Consider the following 27,883-nt stretch of genomic DNA (forward strand, 5'->3'; position numbering starts at 1 on the left):
GTAAGAAGCTTCTGATTTTGAGGCGAACTGAATTTCCGGTGTTTTGAAGCCATGAACGATATCTTGGTGTTAAAGAACGCATTCAAGGTGTTTTTTTTTTCTGCGTACTTTTGTTTGTTTTTATTGATTTATATTTGTAGGTACTCAGTTCCCTTTCTTTATACGTATGCGTATTCTTACCTGTGGATATTTGGTTCGTAAAATGATGACATTTAGGTCTTGTTCCGTTAGAAACCCTGTGCCTTTTGAATAACAATCTTAATACAATTTTCATTATTCAATAAACGTAATTCGAGTTCTCTTCACTTTATATTTAAGCAGTGTTACAGCAGGAAACAAAAACAGATTTTTAGTGCTATGACAGATATGTTACCCCTACCTTTCAAATCATCGCGCGGTTTTACATTCTAGCCCATTGTCATTTCCAGCTGATCTTTATCGGCCTTCCCAATTGCCCCGATATCTTTTAAGAATATAATGCCTCATTTTCTTGGGTGTTCGATATCTGACAGAAAGTAACCTTTTATGACTGTTCGTAAAACATTTTCAGTAAATTATAGACTCGTATAAGAACGATGGCATATTCTACTATACCTAAGTTATACTCGTTTTTTTTTTTTCAATCTGTCCACCAGCGTGTGGTTTGCGTATGGTAACACTGCGTCCCAGGCTTTAGATAGTTACATTTAACGTACATTCAACAATAACAACAATATCCTATTTCGAATATTAACGGTGTAATTCGCATACAGTAAATTACTAAAACACTTTTCAGTTGCAAATTTACACCCACATATCCTTTTATTTACCTAAAACTTACACATAGCGTAACTATCTAAAGCCCGGGACGCAGTGTTACCATACGCAAACACCACAAGCGGGTGAAAAAAAAAGGCTTTAATCACCAGAAACACACATCTCTAACTCCTCAATAGAATGCCCGAGAATCCAACTCGCAGCCACCGAGGTGGCAGGCCTGTTAACACCATACTGACCACGCCACTGAGGTGCTTATAGGGATTATGGTTAGTACTTGGATGGCTATCATCAAGAAATAAAGTCTGCAATCTGTGGATCTGACTACTATTTATTACTTCATATACAACAAAAATAAATTATATTGGTCATTTCTATCACTTTTACCTTTCACTTGCATTCAACACCAACTTTTTAAACTGAACTTTGCTTCCAATAAATCTAATTCCTTCCATACCTTAGGCTGAGCTCCATGTGCCCTGTCCCATTATATGATTCGCTTTCTCACTAGTATTGCAGTCATCCATAACACCAACTTCATGCTGGCTGCTGGAACTAATTCACTCGTCACGACTGATAATACAGGCAGCTCCATTTCTCTTAAGTGGAGATGACTACACACACAAATGTTGCATCATCGGTATACCGAACAAATTTTTTTCCCAGGGTAACAACCATATCACTTGTATATACTAAAAATGACAGCGGACCAAGAACACTACCCTGTGGAGTGGACCAAGAACACTAACCTGTGGAACTCCCTACACCATACCATCGGTCTTGGTTTGCCAAAGATCCCATCAACAGCAAATCGCTGCTGCCTACCTGTAAGGAAATCCTTTAGTACTTAATCCTAAAACATATCCACCCACTCCATGATTCTACAGCTTAAAAAGAAATTCCTTATGATTCATTACATCAAAAGCAGCACTAAAAACTATTTTAATTACTCTACACTCAAAACAATCTTTATATCAATCCACTGGATTCCACACATTATAACTTTGGGAGAATAGGGAGAACAGAAACTGTCATGTAGTGACTGCTATCTGCAGATACGCCACTCTGGAACAGGATACTAAGCTTGCGCTAATCAGCAGAGATAGTACAGTGCAGGACATAAATATCTATAAATCAACTAATTTTGGGAGAAAACCATTAAGGTCCTCTTCATCCCAGCTATCAAGAATTTTCTTAATATCATTAGACCAAATACAAATCGTAAGAATTAGTTCAGGATGTCAAGTAACTGGGAAAGGGACATACTCTGCTGACTGTATCATTGCAAAAGTTCAATAAAGCAATTCAGCCTTTTCCTTAGGGCTAGTTTACCAATCTATCATGACGGATGGTATTTAAAGAAATTATGATAATCAAGGAAATTCTTATGCATTTTTATTTTAGTTAAAAAATATATGCCCATACTGGTCAATTCACATGATAATGGAAAAGTTTGTTTGTATGGTGTTTTTACATTGCATGGAACCAGTGGTTATTCAGCAATGGGATAATGGAAACGTTAAGGATTAAATTACTAATTGATGCTGCAGTTTTAGGCGCCTTTTTTCTACATTCTCAATTCGGTTATCACCACTAAGGGAAAGGACAGACTCAGGAATTAAGTCTGTTGTGAAGCTTTCTTAACGCTAAGTTTTGTAATGCACAGTAGTGTTGATCTTGATACCGGGTTTCCCAAAAAGTTCAAGTGCCCAATTTTTCTTTGAAGGTTTGTTCATTCATGTATCGATGCAATAAGCAGTTCAACTACAATGCTAAAATAACTGAGTTCATGCTATCTTACTGCTAAAAATGGTGTTTTTGGATTTCAAAGCCTCATGTATATAGTGACCTTTGAACAGTAAGGATGGGTCAACAGTGGAACTCTACTAATTTTGTGGAATGACCACTCTTATTGAACAGCTCTGCCAAACAAACAAGTTTGCTAACAGTTAAGAGACTGGAACCTGAGATAGGATTATCGAGATATTTCAATGCTACAACTTTAAAGTAAAGTTTAATAAGACTGTTACATATCTTATTTCTCCTAAAGCTAAAATATACTAAAATGGATTGTTCTTATAGAAAGACTTGAGGTTTTATTAAATAAAGCTTAACAAAAAGTTTAGTTCAACTGAAAATATTGAGGATTTTGAACAGAATTCTTTGATTGTTTGTTTGTATGGTGTTTTTACATTGCATGGAACCAGTGATTATTCAGCTACGGGACCAATGGCTCTACGTGACTTCCGGACCACGTTGAGAGTGAACTTCTATCACCAGAAATACACATCTCTAGCCCCTCAGTGGAACGCCCGAGAATCGAACTCGCGGCCACTGAGGTGGCAGGCCAAGACCATACTGACCACGCCACTGAGGCGCTTGGAATTCAATGAGATTTGTGTTCAATAGAAGTCACACTCATCTCACACCACCACAACCACTACTGTTTTTATTTTATCTTTTCCCTTAACGAAGTTACATGGAAAAAACCTCTCCCCACCATGCTCTATCTTCTGTGCTCTTTGTTCATACATCCTGGTGTAGGTCATCATCTGTGAACATCCATAATTTATTGCCCTTCCTACAGACCTTTTTCTTATACCTTCTACATCTATGGAGTTTCTAACTTCTATACCCCTTTTCATAATGTTCAGAGCATTGGTCATAAAAACTTCCTACTGCACTCCAGCCATGCACCTTTCATGCAATCAAGGAACTTTTTCAGAATATTTTCCATTTTCTTTGTCAGTAGCGGTTTCTAGAGCTCTGTGCACTACATGCCTTACTCTAGTTTTTGTTCTTTTTGCTACTCAGGTATTTGTTTACAAGTCAAGAAATCCCTCTCCACTTCACCCGGGCTGTTCACACACTTTTACCTACTGTACTCTCAATATCTGTTTCACAGGCGCATACATCCCTTCTGTACAAATATTCTCCCTAAGGTGCCCTTCAATCAAAAGGATTCCTCACTTTCATCATTTGTGTCTTTATATGTTTTGGACATACAATTAAACTGAATATACAATTTAGGCCAAAGGCTAAGCACTGGGATCTATAAGGTCATTCAGAGCTGAAACAGAAATTGAGAGTAAAAAGTTTGAAAAGTGTAACAGGAGGAAATCCTCACAATTGCACTATAAATCAATTGTAAGGAGAGGATGGAAAGTAAGATGGAAGAAAGAAAATATGAAAGGAAGTGCAGTAAAAGGAAAGAAAGGGGTTGCAGCTAGGGGCTGAAGGAACGCTGCAAAGAACCTTAAGTAATTGCCTACAGTGCACTGCATGAGGTGCACTAACGGCACTAACCCCCTACGGGGTTTTGGACATAGGACACCTTCTATTCTACGAATAATTTGCATTCATAACCATCCCTTTGAGACATGATCTGTTACACTGTAAACAGTTGAAATCACAACCAACATTTTCCACTAAATCCACACGGCTTTGATTTCAGAAGACCTCCAATCTCCTTCCCACAACAATCCTCCATTTTTTACACATCTCTACAACTTTCTCCATAACTTATCAAATTTGTATTAGCTCACACTGGCCTCCCTTTCTGCATTTCTTTGCAGCCTGTGTTACTATAACAAAACAATAGATGACTAATGGATGGCAACCTTGATCTAAAGTTCTGATCCAACAGCCACTGCCTTTCACTAAATCTCATACTACAGTACAATAACATCACTCGCTCAAGTCTCTCTGATATCCTGTCATTCTCTGTTAGCTGAAGAATGGACGGTCACAAATAATAAACCTTACTGTTAATAATGTATTATACTGCATTTAATAAAGGTGAAAACTGAGTCCCAAGGTAAGTCCAGTTATGCAATCAATTGTTAAACAGCTTCCACTCAGATAAAACCAGTCCTACATTTCTTATTTTATTGCTATAACCCTGTTGTAGGTTTGCTTTTAAAATAACCATCTGCTGTGTAGGAGTACTATTGTATTATGAAAAATGTCAGAAGGGCAACAAAAACTGAGTTTTCCTATCAACAGATATTGCCATAAATCCTACTTCTGTGGGAGATCTGAAACACCACAAAACCTACTTTTGTGGGAGATCTGGAACAATGTGTAAACTGCACAATTATATAGTATACGGCTTATGATGTTCTGTATCATAGTCTGTTCACTCTCAACACAAACTATTTGGCCGAGATGCTTGAATGACTTAATATTATGATGCTTTAGAGTTGCATGAATGATTTATCTTACAAGTTCTGTTTTGTGGCTATAACCCCAAACTATAAGAAAAACTCAAAACATACATAATAGCCACATGTTTTTCACCTAGACCAGATAATGTAATAAATTATACAAATACCAAAACGTTTCCTTCCCCTCCCAAGTGCATCTCTGAACTGAATGTGGAACTTTTCCCATGTCAGACTTTGAATGCCATTTTCCACACGGAATAACCCTGCCATGAACCAGAGCTTGAATATATTAAAAATTAACTTGTTGGACAGATCGGATATTTAACTGACATACCATTACATGTTACCAAAGTAAACCACCATTGGATAATTCAACCAGACCTCCAGGCCTACCTTAACAATGCCCTACAGCTATACATTATGTTAATTTGCTAAATTTATTTGATGAAATTTACTCATCAATAACTTTAGCCCTTGTAAAACTAGCACAGATTGCATTTCTTGTGTACGTACCATTATTATTAGGTAGTTTTAACCAGACCAGAGGTGAAATTTTATTATTTAATGTCCCATAAAACATTCTTTTTGAGACAAGGGCTGGAGGCATGACATCTGCTCCTTGTTACACATTAATTTTTGAGTCTTCATGCAGACACAACATATTATATTCTAATTGCATAATTTGTGAATCAATTTACTTTTACTGTAGATTAATTACTTACTTTTTATGTGCCTTGTGGAATTGTGCAATAAAAAGTGAAAAGAGAAAGTAAAGCCAAGAGATTTATTCCATTGTCACAATGAATTATTCTGTAGCTAACAACCAAATAGTCATAACATAACTCTAATATAAAAAACTCACTTCTGCATCACTTTCATCATACACCTTTCTAACCTTCTATCATAAGACCACTTGCTACAATACCACTAATAATACATACAAGTACATACAATTATCCTAACAGAAGTAATCATTACATGAGCTTCCCCTCTTTGGATGAGGCTGAAACATCAAGTTCCCTCTTCTGAACCCCAGTAAGGAAAATCTAAATTGTTTTCACCAAGAGCCAAGTCTTGACTCCAAAGCTGGCAACAGTATGCAACTGAATACAACTTGCCACTGCAGAGCACATATGGTGGCCATTTTAAAGTCAAGACAGGACTCTTACTACCAAAACACTGTGGTTGGTTAGATTGCTATTGGGTCAATATATTTAGTTTTGAGGCCTACAAACTAATGTGGAATCTGAAGCACACCTTAACAAGGTCAACGTGGAATTCACATTTTTCATTTGTATAAAGAAAGTTAAAGCAAGCCCTTAAATCTTCCATGCCAGACAGTCTGTAACACAGTAGTATACAAATACTGCAATATGTGAAATCCACTCACAACACCTGGGATTTAGCTAGGATTCCAAGCTCATCATAGTCCCTCCGCTGGTTTGAGATTTCAGGATGAAAACACTGAAATGACCCTTGACAATAACACAGGGGAGATACAAGAGAATTACAGTGAGTCACAATGCTGTTTGGAAAATGACTTAGAAGTCAATCTAATTTCTAGTTCCATCTAAAGTACAAATTAAAGAAAGACATCACTGACTAAAGACAAGTGAGGGTAAAGTGCAAAACAAATTAGGTAGGTAACATTAAAGTTTGTAAAAAGAGAATCTATTTACACTACTCTTGCATTCTCTCAAAATACCTTTGGCATAAGACTTTAAAAAAACATCATCCAGTACTATCAATAGAGCTGCATCAAGAACAATAATATCTTAACATTTTTTTTTTCTAAATTACCTGGCATGCAATGGTGTATCAAAGTTTTCTTCTTTACTTCAAAAAATGCATATTACTAGGCACTGATGGACAATAGATTATTGCCTCATGATAGTCTAAACATTCTCTCATCACTGTTAAATGGATCTCTGTGTTGTGAGTTGTAGATATATATATTCATTGTGTTTTATGTCCAAAATCCATGGATGCATTAAGGTGGGAAGGTATATGTACCAACCTAGCACCAGTTTCTAACTTTACATCTTTCTTTCATTTAGAGGCCAACTTGTTTTTAACCCTACAGTATTAAAGGCAGCTGCGGAAGTATAAGCAGCTCTGATATTCTCCTAATGAGGGTATATTATTAGATTATAAAAAGGGACATGATATTAATTTGCATTGTACTAGATATGGCATGTACAGTTTATTTACATATAAGCAATATTAAAAGTGACATATTACCCTTAATACTCCTCCACTTGTACTAAAATGACATTCTGAAAGCATTAAACTTCAAAACCTTAAATAAAGGTGATATTGCATATATAATTTGTGTTCCCTAAGGAAGTGTTTGTCTTTTCACATTACAGCATCATTTTTCATTATAATAAAATCAATCACATGAAAGCAACTGCTAGTCTTTTCATTTTTCTTTATCTTTAATATTAGTTAATGAGGCCTCTTGAAGAAATTGTCAGAATTGTGCCTTGTCCGTTTACTACTTTGCTGCTGATGCTCCTCTTCCACAGTTTGTCCTGGTCGTAGCAAATCTCTTATGTGCTGAACTATGAGGTCAATAGCAACTGGAAAGTAATAACAAAAACTTCATAAGGGTTACTCTTGGCATTGATAATCAAGAAACTTTTGTATTTACGAATATTGAATACATTTCTGAAGTACAGTACATAACAAATATATCTTAGTTCGACAATCCACTTATTGCACTTTAAAAGGTAGACAACATTGTTCAAGTACAATATAAAACACAACTTTCACTTAACTTTAGGAAACTGGACAAACATTCTTCTAGGAATTAAAAAAAAATTTGAAGAAGTATAATTTCAGCTGCTATTTTATGCAACTTAAATGATTTAGATAATCAAAAAGAACCACATGCACAATACAAAACAACTCACCTCTTTTCTTAACTTGCAAATACAATCACAGACAAAGCGACCAACATTAAAGAGATTTGCAACAAAACTCCTCCAGAGTTTAAAGCAAGTTCATTTCCTTCTCCTAGGAACTTGGTTTTGATTATGAACTTTAAATAAGGATTGGAGAATATCTGTCTTTTTTTAATGGAAATTATGCGTGACCAACATAAGGAAGGATGAAGTTACTATGAAAATAAATTATCACAAGATACTTTGGCCATACGTATTCACAAATTGTTTCTTTTAATCTCACCACCTTTGAAAACTAAATTTGTTCTTTATCCTTATAAGGCAGAAACTACCTGGATAGTTTTAATCATCTCTACAATGTCAAACTTTGACCCAAAGGGATAAAATATATTCTTTATATTAAAATTACAGCATACTACCTTTGTCCACCAGTCACAGACACAGGGGATTTGAAGCTATTCAAATTTTCAAGGGTAATAAAATGCTTGTAAACATTTTACATCTTTACTTTCACCTGTTACTTACAGTAACAATGTAGTAACAATTTTACATATTTGCAAATTTTTCAACAGATTGAGTGGATTTTAGACTTCTCTGAATACCAATTCATAGAACATGTCAGCATACATAAACGTATGTATGATTATACAATGAATTGTACTGATTTTAAAAATGATATAAAATAAAAGTATAAAATTACAATAAGGGCTTAAAAACAAATTTAACAAGAAAATAGCTTACCATTACATTCCTTACCAACACCTGTCACCATAATATAAGAAAAAACACGACTACAATTCTATCTCCCCTTCTACATGAGATCAACTGGCGAACGAGCTTTATCAGTATGTTGTAGCATTTACGACATTAACATTTTGTGGCACATGAAAAATAAATTACTTCCAGTATCCAGCTTGGCAAAAGAGACATATCCACAGAGGAAAACGAACATGGATAACCAGGACTACATTAAGAGAGGAATAATCGGAATAACTTTCTAAACTACTGTGCAAAAGATACTTTTCTTCTAAAAAAATTCTCTCATATAAACACCACAAACAGTGGACTGTTGAGCTTTAAAAATAAATCTACCCTCAATGATTTATCCAGACCTATCAACATTCAATATTGCGTAGCAAGAAAGAAAACTATGCCCACAGAACCTCAAGACCAGCACAGCCGGCTATTTCAATTGAGATATGGATTGCAACTGTTTTAACTATATATGAATAACAAAATAACACACTACACAGACAAAATAACTCCTTTCCCCACAACATTTCCTCAAACTGAAAAAGTGACACAGGCAGTCATTAGAAGGTAAGCTTTATATCTATATGTAGTCATTATCAAAAGTATGTTTTAAATCTTTACATAGTAAAGTTCAAACAACACAAACTCATCTATAATGCTCTTTGCACAAACATGATCTTACACACACATATGCACACATACTCCCCCACACATCATCAATCCAAAACTTATGTATGCAAGCAACAGCTGAGGCATTTAACAAAAGAAAAAATGAAACATTTCTCGCACTGAACTCCTAAAAAGCTTACTTGACACTGAAAAAATTGATCTCAAGCTATGTTTTAGAGATCATTGATTGAGATGACTATTAAAATGGTTCCTGAAATTTAAGAGCATGTTTCTAGCCTAGTCTCAATTTTGTGGATATATGCTCTCCACAAATTTTATCAATACGTACCTGCATCACTTTTGAATGTTAAAAATGCATTATGTGAATATAAAAGTTTCGAAACTGCTATAATTAACAGCATTCAGATGGATGGTATCACAAGTACTATAAGAATCCTATATGCACTATGCCAAGGCATTTCCTAACTGGGAATTACAAGAAGTCTATTACTGAGCAAAACAGGATATGATACTGGCATAGGACTTGAATACTTCATCTACCTGAGAAAAATGGGATATTGACATACCTTATTATCTTCATGTTTTTAAAGTTTCATCAAACCCTTGAATACTCGTTAAATCTCATAAACTGTGCAAGGGGTTATCATCAAGTGTTTTTCTCTTATCAAAGCCATATCAACTGTCAAAAAATTGCCTCACTCTGCATGTTTTTCAACACTACCTTGACTTATGTTTGTTGAGTAATACATGCTCAGTCATCTGATCTTTACAGACAAAATATTGTCTCTGAACTTTACCTTATTCACATACTTTAAAAGAAAAATGGCTAAAGGACAAACAGCAGAAGGAAAGCACATTCATGGTGCATGAATATTATACCTAATCTTGAACCCTGTGATTAGTTAAGTAGTAACGGTCTTAAAAATTATATGTTATGGATATAGATAGTACTTAGTTACTTTTGCTGACATAACTGTTACAGAACAACCAAGCGGCCAAAAGCCTATGTACAACAAGGAAACATTATGAAAGTTTTTCAAAAATCCAAACCACCAGACCTTGTAGGCTGTGTGTGTTGCAATGAGCCACAATAAAGCCGGAGAAACTAAAAAATATTCAAGGGATCATGCATAGAAAATCCATCATATTCAGTACACTGTATCCTACTAGTTTATTTAGTTCTTTTATCAAAAGACAGGGCACCATGAGATTGCTCTTTTCACCTCTTCATGCTATTAGAATTATGTTTGGACAATAGTATTAAGAGAATAATTAACCTGAGATCTCATTTCTCATTCAATCTTCATAACTTTTACTCAAGTACTCAAAACTGCTTTTCCTTAAATTTCCTGACTGTAATTTAACCAGCAGTATTCTGCTGACAATTCTTTTTCCCAAATTGTTAGGGTAGTACATAATGATTAACCAGACTATTGCTAACCTTTCTATGGCTCGCTTGCAAGGCTGTTCTTATAAAATTACTTGGTATATATTATTTTTAATTATAAACTAAAACCTCAATTAAACTTTATACTAAAATTACTGGATAAAATGAATAAGCTAAAGCTTATGAAAAAATCTTATCAGGGATTTGCATCTGGGACTTATCACTGTTGGCAAAGGTCAGTCATCATCTCTTCTTTTATTAATGTAGTATACTGCACTGAACAGTTGGGAATGGGTCAGGAAGGTTGGTTGTTGAAAATACACTACTTCCTAACCTTTTCATCCAAACTAATTTCAACCAGCAGTGAATACAAGCAGATCTCATAATCACCGAGCTCCAAATAATTCAGGGGGGAAAATGCTGTCAAAAAACCAAAGCAATATTTCCTCCCGAAGTCTCAAAGTTAAAGTATACAATATACTAAGTGTCTGAAACGAGCAGCACTTGGACTTGCATACTAATACGCTCCTCCAACTAAACATAACCAACTTTTTCTTCCCATCCTTTGAATAAACTATGAGGGAACCTGGCTAATTTATAGCGTTTTTCACTTTGGAAGAAGAAGAAGAAGAAGAAGAAGAAGAAGAAGAAAGAAGAAGAAAAAGAAGAAGAAAAGAAAAAAGAAGAAAAAAAAAAAACTATAAAAGATTAAAACCACAGTTTTTCAAGAACACAATAAATGAAATATATATAAAACTACTTTCCACACCGCAAAATGGTCTAAAATTCTTTAATGAATCATTGTAATCTATGGAGATATTCAAACCTGTGCTTTTAAAATTTGACCCCAAAGCTACTAATAACACACTCCAAACAATCAAGTAGGACAAAAGAGTATCTCCAAAATTATTTAATCCTGTCTACGGACTCCCAATTCACATTGGCACTTAGCCAGAAACAAAAATGAAGTTTTACTAAAAGTCACATAATCATATTAGCAAAAAAAAACTACAGTCACTTTTGATGTGGAAGACTAGTCTTGATGGCAAGAAAGAACCATATTCTGTTCACATTCACCCCTCACTTTTGTTAATCTCAAAGTTCTTTTAGGTTCAGTTCTACGCCTATTTCTACCTGACTTTGCCACTTCAAAATTTATATTGGTAACATATGACCTCCCATTTGGTAAAACTACACTGCAGCTAAAATTTGCAGAAGTGCAATCACACACTCCATTGTTAATTTTAACAGTTTGGTAATGTGTCAGATTCAGTTCAGCAAAGAAGACTCACAGTTTGAAAGTAAAATGAGACATAAATAAAAGCTGTTTTCAGCATGGATCAGCAGTCCAGTCCTTGGTACAGCAGACAATATCAGAGATAAAAAGCTTCCTAACAGTTTCAGGTCCCTAATTGGTAGTAACAGATCCATTTCATTACTTACATTAATAAAATTCAATACAAACTTCACTTTCCCATTCATTAAATTGCTGTTAAGTTTGTCCATGATTACTTAACTGTTTTATTTGTACTCTAATAGCTATGGAACAAGGCCTGATGTAGGTGTGCACTTTTGAGAATATTCAAATGACTTTGACTAACTATGTTTGTGAGAGAGAGAGAGAGAGAGAGAGAGAGAGAGAGAGAGAGAGAGAGAGAGAGAGAGAGAGAGAGAGAGAGAGAGAGAGAGAGAGAGGTGTAATTTGTATTTAAAACTAAGTTTTACACCTGCCATAAAACATTTATATGAATTAATGAACTAAATTACTGCACTTTCTTCACTTTGATTGACTTCAATCCAACTAAAGATTCTTGGTAGGCGTGCTATCAAATCAACTTGTGGCACTCGGTATTATACGTACCTATACATGTACTACACTAAATAATTCTCTCAACACATGACTGGGAAGACTACTATTGTTTATATATATATATATAAAAGGTGTTAAGTATATAAATACACATTAAGAGCAATGTTTCAGAAGTCACCACAGAGTTTAAATACTTATCCAAGATGTATATCAAAGCAAGGATGAAGAAACTGAATATGATGAGGCTAAGATAAATATTTACATGACCCATGGCAAGGTACAATTTTAAATACAGCAACAGAAACTAACAGTAATAGCAATATCTAAATGTCATAAGATACAATAAAATGCATATTATTAACAATGAAATGTACTTGGTCCCTACACTTGGGAGAGAAAAATAAAAAAAATTTGGACCTAAAATTTTTACCAGTTGGGATAGAAGACACATGGTTTATACAAAAAATATGTTGTGCTTGATACATGTATAAAAATCCTGAAGATGTCCAAATCCTCGATTTCACTACTGGAACTGCAAACAGTGGGTACCATTGTAAATAAGCCTGAGAAAAGGAATGTAAGAGGAAGAGCCAAAGAAAAGAAAAGAAAACATTAACCGCAAACACAAAAATACTTCAGGGATTCATGCACACGAGAAGAGATGAGCTTGGAGGTAGCTTATGTTCAGAGAAATAGATGAAATGTGGTTCCCTGAAAAGCACTCAGTAGTACAAATCACAGATTGTGAAGTGCTTCACAATTTGAGCTGGTTCTGTAAGGTAAATAAGATTAATTGCACTGCTTCCTTGAAGGAGCAGTAAGATAACTAAAATAAAATATACAAGTCATTTCCTGTTAAATTTCTCATTTTGTTCGAAGTAATGTGCAACATCAGGATTAAATACTTGGGAGCAGAATTAGAGAAAATGAGAACAGCTTTTCAATGAAAACTTTTTTTTAAACTGGAGATATTCTGAACATCACCTGTACAAACTGACTCCTCTAAAAATTCAGAACACAATTACATTAAATGGATGGATTAGGTCTAAAGGGTAATCCTTTTTTCTTTTTTTCTTTTTTAGCATTCAGTATTTTGCTTCTGCAGTTTGAAAACTAGACCGGCTACACCATCCCCTCTGTAACATCATTACAACTCTAAGAGAAAATTTCCATGATTTACCATCTAACAAACATGGAGGGCATAACATAACTGCTTTGACATAATTGTCACTACAGACTTGCTGCTTTGTTGTTCACAAAACTAGGTGGCAGTACAATTTTTAACCAATTAAATAGCTAACTAGGTGGCAGTAGAATTCTTCTTAACCAATTTAATAGCTATTTGGTTACTGGCAGCAATAGCTTCCAATGGTAAATTCCATAATTCTGATGTACAAAAGGCAATTCAAAGCTTCATCAATGGACACTCTTTTAGTTACTATAATGTTTTCAAGCTGTTGAGGCATCAAAACAATCGGCCCTGAGGATAGCAGGCCAATCTCCTATGAGACAGCTAAAAACTTTGAAACCTGAGCAATGTCTGGGCCAAAGTTGGAACCACTTCAATATCTAACCTTTACGAAGCCAGTTAGAAGTGGTACAATGATCTAAGCAATGTGAAATTCATGAAATGGCCTGCAACAACAGGTGCATATCGAAACTAAGCCATATCTGAACAGCTGAAACTTCTAAAAATATGAGTATTGTAAAGGCTGAGAGTTTTCGTTCCCAAGTAAAGGCATCATCCTATATATGCAAAGATAATCTATATATTATCATCTTCATGACTATTGATCAATAAAATTCCTTGAAAAAAACTTAATTAGAGCAATGCACTGTATGAGTATCGCTGATTGTTACTCAAGGTAAATTGTTCTCAAGTTGTTCGATGGCTTCTTGGCCCTTTTCAATAAAATTGTTCATGTCAAGAATGGTACCCTGGTAAATATGCAATAGAATTGCACGGTGAATTAAAGACATCAGTTAAGATCGGTGTTATAGCATGAGGATCACTTTGATCAAGAACATTACACACTTACTTTCTGCTATTGTCAAGAAATAATTAGTAATATCTTTAATGTAAACATCAAATGTGCATGCAAATAGTATGTTTAATTCCTAAGAGGCTTAATCTTTTACCAAACTGCAATAAAGGCAAATTGTGCACCAGAGGTTCCTTGTGCTTGTAAGTTTTATGTCCCCTATCAAAGCAAAAAATTGTGATAAATATGTACATGTATCTACAGTACTCTCAAAGCAAAATTCAACTCCCTTCCATATAGAAAATTCTAAGACTGAAAATTTTCAAAAGAATAAAAAGGCCTAGTAGCTATTAGGCTGTCTAACCCAAAGTGGAAACCAGTCACCAGCAAATGGCACAAAATTAAAAACTCTACTAACTTTATATTTTTTGAACTTGAAAAGTAGTACAGTATTACATATCACTATTCAAAGTTCCTCAATTCACTCATAATTCATATATATACAAGTTGTATAGTACCCCTTAATGTACATTCTTCTGAAGTTTAAGCGTATATCTAAGACATCTGTTGGTTTGGTCATAAGTGCTTTCGCACGAAACAGTCCTACTGTCAATCACCACAAACTTTAGTCATATTCCTCTACAAATGAATTGTCAATAAAATACTTGCAATAACGGCCATATTAACCTTCCTCAGCAGCTCTTTAGAAGAGCAGCTAAAATCTGGACCTCTTCAAACAAAAGATGCGCTCAACAACAATTGTGTAATGACATACAGAAAAAAACAAAAACAAAAACAAGAGCTTTCTGATCCTTAAAAAATCAATGAAGCCAAAAAAATTAATCTTGCAGTTTCTTTTAGCAGTCTATATACTGTACTGTTTTCTTAACTAGGTTAATATTGCTCTATATTAAAAAAAAATCCTTAAATCTAACAGATTGTACTTCCTCTTAATTTAATATTCAAGAGGCATTAATGATCATTACTAAAGATTCTTATATACATTCCACATGACATAATGGATAGAACAGCAACTGTATGTAACAGTTCCAAATTACATCACCCTTCTTAACATACTTCTTCAAACCAATTCAGTTACCCATTTTAGTATTAACAATTAACATTTCAAGCTTACAAAAGTAGAATGATTATCAGTTTTCCCACAACTTTTGTTTTCTCAAGATCTTTCGTTCCTCAAGATCTGGTAGAACTCTACCTTCGTCTCATAAAAGCCTAAAACCTGCATTGTACAGAAAATGTCAAGATGAATATGAAGCTGGTATAATGATTAAAGAGTACAGTATGCATTCATGTGAATAAAGTATTTGTATAAATGTGTTTCACATATATATACTGTGTACTTGTTATATACATACTGTACATACATCAATGAAGCAATGGTGATCATTCTACCTTCAGCAGCAAAACGCCTACAGCTTCAATAAAACTTGTGGTGGACAAAGGGTATGATGGATGCTGGTACAAAAATACATTATTGGGGGGACTGATGCAAATATTTTATAAGTTGAAGAGGATAATTTCTTTCTTATCGGATTTTTGAGTCAGAGTTTGATCGGGAACGTTGATGCGTCCCATTTCCGGAGCCATTTCCAGAACGGTTGTTGACAATCTCTTGAATGTGCTGCACTATTAGGTTAATGGCAACTGTAAGGCAAGCAAAGAGCATGGCAGGCTAATTAGTGGCATTCCTTAGGAAGGGTCACAGGTAAACAATGCACAGACTGAGGATTGTTGGCATTCACTGGATTTCATTCAAGGAATACAAAACAGTGTTCTGCTTACCCAAAATGGTTCAAAAGAGCACATACTGTACAAGTAAAGGATAAGACAGTGACATACCATTGAACTCAGACTGGACAATGATCTCCCTCATATAAAAGTAATCGTATTCTAATCTCCACAAATAAAAAGTAAATAAAATACTAACACCTCAAACACCACACAGGATCTAAAACTATTAAAAAGAAGCAAATTATTTCAGTTATCAATGAAACAGACCTTAGTACAAAAATGGTTCCTTTCCATGAGTTATGACATGGCTAATAATAATCACTAGTATATTGTCGTGATAATATAATCATAATAACAGTGACCATAAAATAATCAAAAGAAACAAGAGCTAGAACTAAAGCAGAAAATAGGTTTAAGCCAGAGAACCTCACCTGATTTTATCATACAACTGTTTCATTCCTTGAACTTTATCATAAAATAATGGAAAATAAATGCGTTCAACTCTGTTGCCCTATTGTCTGATGAAAGTTGTATTGGCAAGTTAATGAAAGCATAGACCAACAAAGCTAAAAGTCAAGGGGTTCAGTTTACACCATTTTAATCTATATATCCACATCCCCATACTTCTACAGAAAAGGCACAAAATCTCAATTATACTATATTTTGGTGGACAGGGCAACATCCAGATATTACTATGACCCAAATTTCAGTAACAATTACACAATTGTAGCTCATCCTGGGCAAACCAAGGCAACCCTGTAATTACCAAACCATCCATAGTAAATGTGATGACCCTGAAATTACCAAACCATCTGTAGTGAAGTTCAGGTCCGTGAGCATCCAACTACTAATGCTGTGATATGCCAATGCAGTGAAATAAAATATATTGAATATATTACCAGTAACAAGTACAATAATGTATTAGCTGTATTTACTATAGGTAGACTATTGTCTGTGATGGTAGTATTCAGTAAATCTACTAAGGTTGGTAACCATTTTACCTATATAGTACCACATGTGTTCTGTTGCTAACTTCTGCTTTTAACCAGTTTAATAAGAGTTCTGTGATTTTACGTATTTTGATTGTATAGTACAGTATTAGGTTGCTTGGCAGGATATTTAAAGAGACCCATGAGTCCAAACACTTGAATACCATTACGTATATATTTGATGTGTGATGTACGTGTACTGCAATTCGGAAAATTGGAAATGAAGATTCTTAAACAAATTCTTCAAATAATTTCCAAAATGATATTTACTTCTGCCTGAACTTGGTCATCCAAACAAAATATGTTAAACAGATCCACATTGGTTATTCATGAAATATCCGTGGGTCACACGGGTGACCGATTCAAGGAGGGGATAGAATTACTGCAACATGGCACTAAAAATATGATACAATGAAAATGGAGAATGTAAAAAAATTGTTCAAAAGTGTGGTCTGATAGTTACTTCAACATGGAACTTTAATCAAGGGGTTAAGCAAAAGTAAACACTAATATTTTTTAAGGTGTTATCTCTAGTGTAATGGGTGCTATGAAATTTTTTTATTAGAGAGCACTGTAAAAAATGGAGGAGACTTACCACATTCAACTTGGACCCGCAAATTGAGCGCAAACGATGAGATTTTGGATGTGTTTACCAAAGTTCGTTCTACTCAGATGATGAATCTAGTGATTTTGAAAGATTTTCAATGTGAAGCATCTTTTATATTATACATTTCTTTTCATCATCATAATTTCTTACATCAGCTTTTATCTTTAAGGGGGGTGTTTGTGAAATGACTTATCTCCACTTTTTTCTATCCAGTGGTCTTTCTGACCAACACCTTTCAGGTCGAGGACTCCATATATCTCTCATCTCCATTCTTAGAGCTAAATAAATTACCTCCGTGGTCTGGTTAAAATACTTAATAACAATAGGTCTTCACCCTGTAACTTTCATATCAATTGTTTTTCTGAATAACTGTTCTTCCCTTCCCCCTCACATGTCTGAACATCTCAATCTTTGAGATCTAATCTTTTTTTCTCCCTCTTGATACATCTCTCCAGTAGCTCCTCGTTTGTAATTCAATCTTCCAGCTGTACTTAGGCCATGACTCTGAACTTTCTCTGGTCACACCTTTCAAAATAGTATCTTCTATTTTTCTTGTTGGTACCCATGTTTTTGTTGTGCAGAGTAGTACAGGTATATGATCTCATTTCAAACTCTAAAGGCTGAAAAACTCTTAAAAACCATAAATTCTTTATCTTATAGGGGATGTATCCATTTACAAAAGTCAAACAGTGAGGCTACATTCATAAGTTAAGTTCAGTATATCTTAATTTAACCATACCACTGAGCTGATTAACAGATCTCCTAGGGCTAGCCTGAAGGATTAGATATTATGTGGCTTGGAACAAATTGGTTACCTAGCTACGGGACCTACTACTTATTGTGGGATCCGAACCACATTATATCAAGAAATGACTTCTAATCACCAGAAATAATTCCTCTAATTCCTTGTTGGCAGAGCGGGGAACGGAACTCCCTACTCCCGAATTGGTTGGCGAGGACATAAGCCACTCGTCCAACAAGGAACTAGCTATATTCATAATAATGATGACTTTATTCATAATTGTGTTGTTTACTGCATCCAATTCCAGAATATTGCATTATCATCATCATATTACTAAATATAAACATTGCGAGAGGGCGTCTTTTACAATTGGTAAGGTTTACATCCTCAAAACCATCATCATTAAAGACAGCTCCTGTTACCAGTTCCGTTGCTGGGGTCTTGATAGTAACCAAAAATCCCCAATAACCAAAATTCAAGTCTATGGGTAAAGCAATCCACCTTAAGGTGCACTAGACTGGATTAACAATGTCTTAGACAGTGTCACGGTCAAATATTTTACCCTAATATGTTTTTAATAGCTCTTATAAAAATGTGGAATTTCTTTCCTAATCCTTTACTATGGTCTGTCCAGTAGTTCTACAATTTTTAACATCAGATTCAATGAACTTACAGGTAAACCTTGGCCTAGAGAGAGAGAGAGAGAGAGAGAGAGAGAGAGAGAGAGAGAGAGAGAGAGAGAGAGAGAGAGAGAGAGAGAGAGAGAGAGAGAGAGAGTATATATATACATATAAATAAAAAAGGTCACCTTCTTCAAAACGCTGTCAATTTTCATCTCCATGATATAGTCTTCCTCTTCTTACTGGCACTTCCTAACCCATTTTCCTCCACCTCTTTATTTATCCTATCTTCTAGTTAAGTTAAAAAAGTGTAAGAGAATGATAAAAGTATCGTTTGTACCATTACAATCATTGTTTAAGCATGTACAGCCAAAAACAAATGAACGAAAACAGTTGTTTTGCTATGAACAACCAAACCAAATCGGCTAAAGACACTGTTTTGTTTGCATTTCAGCTGTCATACGACAGTAAATAAATTATCATAGTTATGTTACAGGACGTTAAATAGAATTGGACTGATATACAGTGGTCCCCCGTATTTGCGGGGGATGTGTACCACCAGACGACCCCAGACGCCCCCTAAATAGTTGGAACTCCTATAAAAACACTTAAAATGATCTATTTTGTTAGGAAAAAAAAAAAAAAAAAAAAAAAAAAAAAAAAAAAAAAAAAAAAAAAAAAAAAAAACAAAAAAAAAAAAAAAAAAAAAAAAAAAAAAAAAAAAAAAATTTGTGGATATTTCTCATAGAAAAATACCACGAATAGGTGAATTTCCTGCGAATAAAGGGGGAATATGTTCCAGAGAGAAATACATAAATGTGAGAGTCCAGAGAATGCGAATACAGGGGGCCCACTGTAATTTTACATTATATATACCTTTACTTGCTATGGAGAAAACATCAGTAAGGAAATATACTTTTAAATTTAAGCTGCAAAAGTAGCTGAAGCTGGAGAAAGAAAAAAAAATAGTTCACACTGCTAATGACTACCTCTCACCCCCACTTAACAGTGGCACCGATAACCAGGGTTTGGCACCGTTGTTAAGTGGGGATCAGAGATGATAAACCAGGGATATGCACTGATAACCAGGGATTGGCACATATCGACACTGAAAATCTATTTATCGTCATCGCTAGACAAGCACTGTAAAACTGGATGGCCAATAACCGCGAGTTCCTGCTTATCGGCAGTATCGGTTAACAGCGTTTCACTTACAGCACTTGGCTAGCAACGTCATTAACCAGATTTTCAGCGCCAATAAGCGATTTATTGGAGTAGGTAAGCAGTTTATCTGCGTCAATAAGCGTTTCATCAGCTCCATTAAGAGATTTATCTGCATTTACAGCATGGTATATGTGTTCTATTACCATAATTATTGTGAAGTTCTTGTCTCACGGGTACGTTCCCTTGAGACCGGTCGCTGTTTCTTATAATACCCCCGTTATATAATTTAGCAAAATTCTTAGTACTCTTTTTTAATACTATAACGGATGCTACTTATTCCCTAAAAAATTCTTATGAATTAGTTAATGACTAAAGCATTTGAATACTATACTACAAAATTATTTTTTATGCAGTTTTGATATTAAATCATTGTTCTGTGACAGCCAAAAGGGGGACCAAAAGAGCTGGGGAAGAGCTGCAGTGGTCATGACATTTCCCCCCCCCCCCCCCCCTCCTCTCTCTCTCTCTCTCTCTCTCTCTCTCATTTACTGAGACTAGAGATTTTTTATGTGCTTGTACTATTTGTTTTTAATACTTTCAAATAATAATAATAACTGTAATTACAAAATTCATATGTGATAGTATTTTAAAGAAATACAATACGTACTAATCTAAATCATTGTTCACGAACATACCTCTTAATGAAACCATTGACATAGCAGTGAATGAAATGTATAAGGATGGTAACTCTTTCAGAGGTTTGCCTAAAAATAGAATAAAGACACTTTTGGAGGCAACATGTCAAGATATATACTTCATATTTAATGATGAGTTGTATTTACATATTTAATGATGAGTTGTATTTACAAGTAGATGAGGTAGCAATGGGAAGCCCAATTTCATGTATTTTTGCTAACTTGTTTTTAGGTTTTGTGGGAGAGTGGTCAGAGGACTGCCCACCACATTTTAAACCTTTTCTCTATGATTTGTGGACGATACTTTTCTAATTCTTGAAAATGAACACCAGGCTAATAGTTTTCTTCATAAGCTAAATAGCAAACAAGAAAATATAAAATTTACTTTAGATAGGGAAGTGAATAATAAGATGCCATTTTTAGATATTTTCATTGACAAATATGAGATTTCATTCTATGTTTACATGAAACCAACTTTTTCAGGATTAGGCTTGAGTTTTTTCAGTCACTGTCCAGACATATTCAAACTAAAGGCAATTAATACTTTAATTTACAGGGCTTATAATTTATGGTAAAATTTAACTTTGTTTCATGAAGAGATGTAATTCTTAGTAAAATGTTTTGTTAATAATGGATACCCAACCAATTTGGTGTTTAAACATACAAGGCTATTTCTGGAAAATGTTCACAATCCTAAAGTGCCAGTTATTACAGTTCCTAAACTGGTTTTTACTGCAAATTTCCTTACATTGGTAAATCATTTTAAGCAGCTTGAGAGGGAATAGAAATACTGTTCAGATAGATTTTATCCACAGATTACTGTAGATTAATTTTTAATAATGATTTTACAATAAAATCCCTACTACTTTTCAAAGATAAACTGCCTGATTTTTTGCATTCTGGTATTGTTTACCATTACAGATTCCCAAACTGCCAAGTGGGGTTATTTGGGTAGTTCCATAAAGGGCACTCAAAACGAGATACTGCCAGCATGCAGGGATCAGTGACAGAACAGGTAGAGATTTATCAGTCAAGCAGCAGTCTTCCATCCGTGAACATTGCAGTAGATGCAATCTGGTAAGGCTTGTATAAAGGATTTTGAAATTGTAGATTCTTGTTCAAAATTGTCTGATTTAACAATTTTATATACACAAACTTAAGTCACAAACTCAACCAAGATCAGTCTTCCTTTCCGTTATCTATTATCTACTGATTTTCTACCTGCTCTCGCTTCCCAGTCGTTAGGCTAATTTATCTATTGTGTAATTTTAATTTTCCTTTTTTAATGTTTCTTAGTCTTGTGTTTTATTTGGTTGTTGCCACTGTAATTCACAGAGTTGTATTAGTTTTGTCTCTCTGTGTTTTCATTCCTGAGTTGAAGTTGAAATGTCCCAATGAAATTAAAGATGTTGACCAAAGCAACTGTTTGGCTGTTCCCAATTATATGCCTTCTAATTACTGTATATATGTCTAACAAGCAGTGACTTTCTTGCTAGGTGACTTTCGGTTACAAATTGCTGATTAAAGAATAAATTCTAGCGAATGTAGTTAATTATTAATGACTGCAATTTTATCTTATGTACTACCATGAGGTGTTTTTTAAGAGTAATTTTTCAATATTCTTGGGATTTTCTCCAGTGTTACAATAATGAACTTATATATTCCATGTCACGCTATGAATGTGCATTCAAAAATTCTATTTCTTAACATTTTTCAGCCTAGAGTGTAAGTAGTTAATTCCATGATATCCATTACAAATTTTTTCATCCTACATAGCTGTTACTGGGGGTATTGGCTTGTTATTGATTATTCATAGTTAATTCCATGATATTCATCTACAAATTTTTTCATCCTACATAACTGGCTTGTTATTGATTATGGTATTGGCTTGTTATTGATTATTCAAAGACATTGATTGATCTTACAGACTTCAATATCATATTCAGGACCTTTTGGTTCAGAGAGAATCGGCAATTTCAATCAGGATGGGTTTCTGATCAACTGGAATTTTTCCTGGCAGCATGCATTCAAGTGCTACTTACAGAATCAGCATTCCTTCATTTTTGGGATGTCTGCAGTTCCTCTCCATCTGGCAATCTTTCAATAATGGAGTTGGAGTGCCACTTCCAAGATGCCCATGCTGAGCTTTTAAGTTCATCCTGTTATTCCTGATGTTGCTGCCACTATCAATGCTTGCCAAGCTCCAGGTTACTTGTACAGTTTTTCATGAAGTAGTTTCAAGGTCAGCTGGAAGGTCTCTCTCCCCTCTCTCTCTTTTCTCAACACTCCTTAAGCAGATGAAGAAAAGCCTACAATACCTTTCTGATGAGGCACTCCTCTATCTTTCCTGGCTTTGGTGAGCGGAAGGTCTTGTTTCTTCACATCATACATGTTCCACATCTTGAGATTTCCTTGTTCAAGATGAGCACTGTGCAGTTCTCATTATTGACTAGTCTAACCATGGTTGCTCTTGGCATTGCATTTCTTCTTGGCTCCAGGAGCTCCCAGTCACAAGGACCTCCAAGACTTCTGAAAATGTCCTGAAAACACACTCACATTTTACCAAGTACCTGGCACCTATTTCAAGATGAATGTTTGAACGTTTTCAGTAAGCTTTTTTCTTGTGGATGCAAGCAGAGATTTAGGCACTTCCTGGTGCTCTTTTAGCCTCCAACTGAGGTTTCCTGATTCAACTTCTCTCATGACACCAGTTCACCCTTCGGTTCCAGTTGCATGTCTAAAATGCACCCGTGCTTCAAGTCACACCTCATGCTTTTCAGTTTTCTGAGGCTTGCCACTCCTGTCTCCTACCTAACACCAGCCAGTCTCCCTGAGTGATAACACATCCCTGCGATCAACTACTTTTTTGGTCAACCTTACAAATCCAATATCCTGTTAAGTCTTCCGAAACGTGTACCCACTGCATATATGTATCCAACCATTTGTGAGGTCTTTTTCACATGGAAAGAACATAAATCCAGCATTTCTGGACTACAGTCATTTTACTTGACATACTATGTTCCCAGACTAAAGTTCTTTGAAGATAATCTACTTTAGGCAGGAAAATATAGTGTATGCACAGTGGTTCTCAAATGTCCACAGGGTTAACAAGGAATATATGAATGTAAATTTGGCAGTTTCCAATTTTCAACTAGGTTTACTGTTTTGTTTCACCTTTGACAGCAAATACTTGGGGGCAATAAAAATTTTATTTTGCATGAATTAGTTTTGTTTCTTAATTAACCAAATTCTCCCTTTACCCAAATCTCAGTTTACATAGGGAGGAGGAATGATCAAATCCCAAAATTACTGAGAACTTCAGGATTTGTTCAAAGCCCTGTGTTAATATAACAATGATGACCCCTTTTAAAGTTAATTCTTCTTAGAATTTGTCACTGTTGACTAACTCATGGATTTATAATAGCCTACATGACCCAATCCTTCTATATGCGGATAAAAAGCAACACTGACAGTCAAATATTTTTTTTGTCCATATCCAATTCTAATTGACCAATGTCAAATTTGGAAACTAATCTTAAATGAAATTTTATCAGAATCACTTTTTTAATATTAATAGATTAGATTATAAAAACTTCAAAGATCAGGAGAGAGAGAGAGAGAGAGAGAGAGAGAGAGAAGGAAGGACGAGAGAGGAGAGAGTTATAGAGAGAGAGATGAGAGAGAGAGAGAGAGATGAGAGAAGAGAGAAGGGGGTGGGGGGGGGGGGGGGGGGGGGGGGTTTGTTCCTCATGCATTCTTTCTTTTGGATAACTGATCATTGGCACTTCTCAGCAAGAAACCTATAGAACCTCCGCCTACTATGAAATCAATTATTTCAAAGAACATGCATAAAATGGTGATGCAAAGCTCACAACAAAGGAAAAAGTCTTTGGCAGATCATCAGACGAGAAAACTTTCAAAGGTTCACAAGATGATTAGCACGACTTCTAGAGAGCAACAAAAGATCCCACTTAAGGGATTATGAAAATACTTTACCAGAATGTGGGTATAGCCAACTGACCTCTTCTATGAAATAAAGGTCTACTGCTCTACTGCCCGACCCCCAAAAGATTGAGACAGGACAGACCTAAAAGGTTACTGCCATCTGTCATCTAGGGAAAATGTAATGCTGATTTTTGGGAGAGCTTTGGTAGTGGCTATGGCATGCTAGAGGAAATAACTGAAGCACTACAATGGTTACAGATTGCTCTGGCTACCTCAACTTAAAACTCTCTGCTTCTCAGGTATTGTTAAATAGCCTTTTCTCTCTCTCTCTCTCTCTCTCTCTCTCTCTCTCTCTCTCTCTCTCTCTCTCTCTCTCTCTCTCTCTCTCTCTCTCTCTCTCTCTCTCTCCTCTCTCACACACATCTCTTGTCTTCAATCAAGCCAATCTTGCAGAAAAGTGATTGGCAACAGAATTCCTTCTAGTTGTAAGCTTCCTTGGCAGGTCTACCAAGATTGGTAGGTGCTAAAACCAGTCTTGACTTAGCTTCAGAGGTACTAAGCAATCAAATATATTTTCTGGAATTCTGGATCCTGTTCAACAACTTTCGTGCTCATCATAACTGGAGAAAAGGGTGTGAAAATAAGGTTATCACGTAGATTTAAGGGGGCATTTGCCTCTGTCAGATCAGCCTCTTGTCAGTTGGCCAAAAACTTGTTTATCAAAGTGTGAAATACAATCCCCACCGCACCTTTAAAGTTTCTGGATGTACAGAACATTCTGAAGAGCCTTGTCCCATGTGGTCAAACTGTCTTTGACCATGAGGTACTTTCATGGCACTGATCTTGGAAAAATTTCCACACAATTTTCTGTTAAGTGCAAAAATCTTCATTATCAATAAATGCTTTTTGATTCCTTCAATCCCTGATGTTACAGTTATGCCACTGTGGTCATGTTATCAGACACTAGTTTATACAGTGAGTGATGGCTACTAGATAAGAATGGTACCTCTGAAATTTGGAAAATAACTGGCAAGGCCACCTCCAACTATAAAGCAGGAAATACCAGGCAAACTCTCCTTCAAAAACCATTCTCCTTCAAGTTCAAAAGTAAACTCAACCTCCTTGAAGACATTCTGTGAATGGAACTTAAGGAACACAATGCAGAAGGTGTACTACTGATCTCAGGTTCTGAGTATTCTGCTACCGAAGGAGCTCAAATGCCATCAGAGATGTTAAATACTAGGTGGCTGCCTAAATAACAGCAGTAGCCCACAACCTGATCATTGTAACAATAGAGAAATTCTTAATTACCATTAAGTAACTAGATCAAGCATGATACTACGCTATATCAAGAATTGTAACAAATTAGCAGGATAATCTAAACTCTGACAAAATTCATGCAGCAAGTAGGAAAATCTCATTTTTTTCCCAAAATCTGATCCATTGGAAAGAAAAGTGACAAGCGTCCATGTACATCAGAATGTCATGAAATATAGAGCAAGTTTCCAATGTTACCGCTTTGCTCCAATTTCATTTGTTAAATCTCACTTAAGGTGAAAAAACAGTGTAGATTTGGCATACACTTTGCCACATCTCTCTCTGTCTCAGGTCAGGAAGGTTAATTAGCTTATCACTTTTGGTCTGATACCCCAGTGTGATGGTTTACGATGGAAGGCTCCCCACATCAGCAATTAGGTGCTCAAGCACAAGAAGTCCTAATTCAATGTCCACAAGTATTTCAAAAGGAAGAGAAGAAAAAGAAAATCATACATGATTTTGACAAGGTAGTGCAACATACAATGGATGCAACTAAGCAATGCAGAAGTACGATATCTTGAATTATCCTAAATGTGTAATGACAGAAATGACAGCTTAGAAGAAACTGAAGCTCCCATTTTTAATATAAAGAAAAGGAAAAGACCACCAATTGTAACCAACTTTTGTGAGTAGAAAGATTCAGATTACAGGATTATAAAGGAAATTTTAAGACCGTATTAAAGGACCCGGAATGGAAGGATACTGGGATTAGCTTGACCCAGATTAAGTCTTGAAGAAGTTTGACAACGTTGGAAACCTACTTGATGTTTCTTGACATTCTAAAAAGACTATAGTTGCTGATACGACTACAGGGATCGCTGAAGTTCTTCCAAAGTTGGCAGCAGCACAAACTAGCCATCTTTGAACCCGAGCTGTTTTTATGCTCTTCCTCTGTGAAGATGCTGGGGTCTCCAAAAACAGTACCCCAATCAGTGCTCGTGTGCACTGCAGAGGACCACCAACAAATAGTGATGTAAAAATGGTGCCTCAATTAGTGAACAAGTCATGGTTCTCTGCTTCAAGCTGTAATTGCTTACTGTGATTCGATGGCTGCCTTGTAACCATTGTTTTCACCTCTGCAACATTATTTTAAAGACTATATTTTGGAGGCCCTTGCTCTATTGCTATTCACATCAGTGAGATTTCAATACACATTCAGGATGTGTATCTCCTCCTCACAATGTATATAAATTTTGCAGGCATGACAGATCCACAGATGTTTTGGAGAAGACAACATGGTGTACAGAATTTTATCTAGGGGGAAGAGAGCAAAATTAGAAACCTCCTTCCCATATTTACTGACTTGTCTGGGCAAGCATACAGTTTCCGATACCCAGAGCACTGCAAGATCCTCAATAATAATAATGATAATAACAATAATAAAAAAGGATGTAAAGACTATTAAGGGAAACAATTTGGTGTCCACAGTTTATGTGGCCTGGCTTGGGTCAGTGCAACATCTGCGGAGAGCAGATTCAGAAAACTTGCAACAAAAACAACAATGCCCTCAAGATGAGCCTTCCTCCTGAAACACCACCTACAAACGCATCTGCCACTGACAGGCAAACAACTCTACATGGTTCCTGTTAACACTAGATATATTACCCAAAAAACCTAAGGTGCCACTGCTTCTGTATACACTAAACAAATTGCAATAATTTG

The 27,883-nt window shown here is 35.5% G+C and overlaps 1 protein-coding gene across 1 annotated transcript in view; it reads right to left on the reverse strand.

Annotated features, from left to right (window-relative positions):
• Positions 1–5,692: 5,692 nt before the first annotated feature.
• LOC135197158 (uridine-cytidine kinase 2-like) overlaps positions 5,693–27,883 on the reverse strand; it is a 162,650-nt gene continuing 140,459 nt past the window's right edge. The window contains 1 exon segment of the mRNA XM_064224138.1: positions 5,693–7,504. Within this exon segment, the coding sequence (XP_064080208.1) occupies positions 7,371–7,504 (134 nt within the window). The 3' untranslated portion in view covers positions 5,693–7,370.

This window comes from Macrobrachium nipponense, chromosome 18 (assembly GCF_015104395.2).
Source record: "Macrobrachium nipponense isolate FS-2020 chromosome 18, ASM1510439v2, whole genome shotgun sequence".
Classification (NCBI taxonomy): domain Eukaryota; kingdom Metazoa; phylum Arthropoda; class Malacostraca; order Decapoda; family Palaemonidae; genus Macrobrachium; species Macrobrachium nipponense.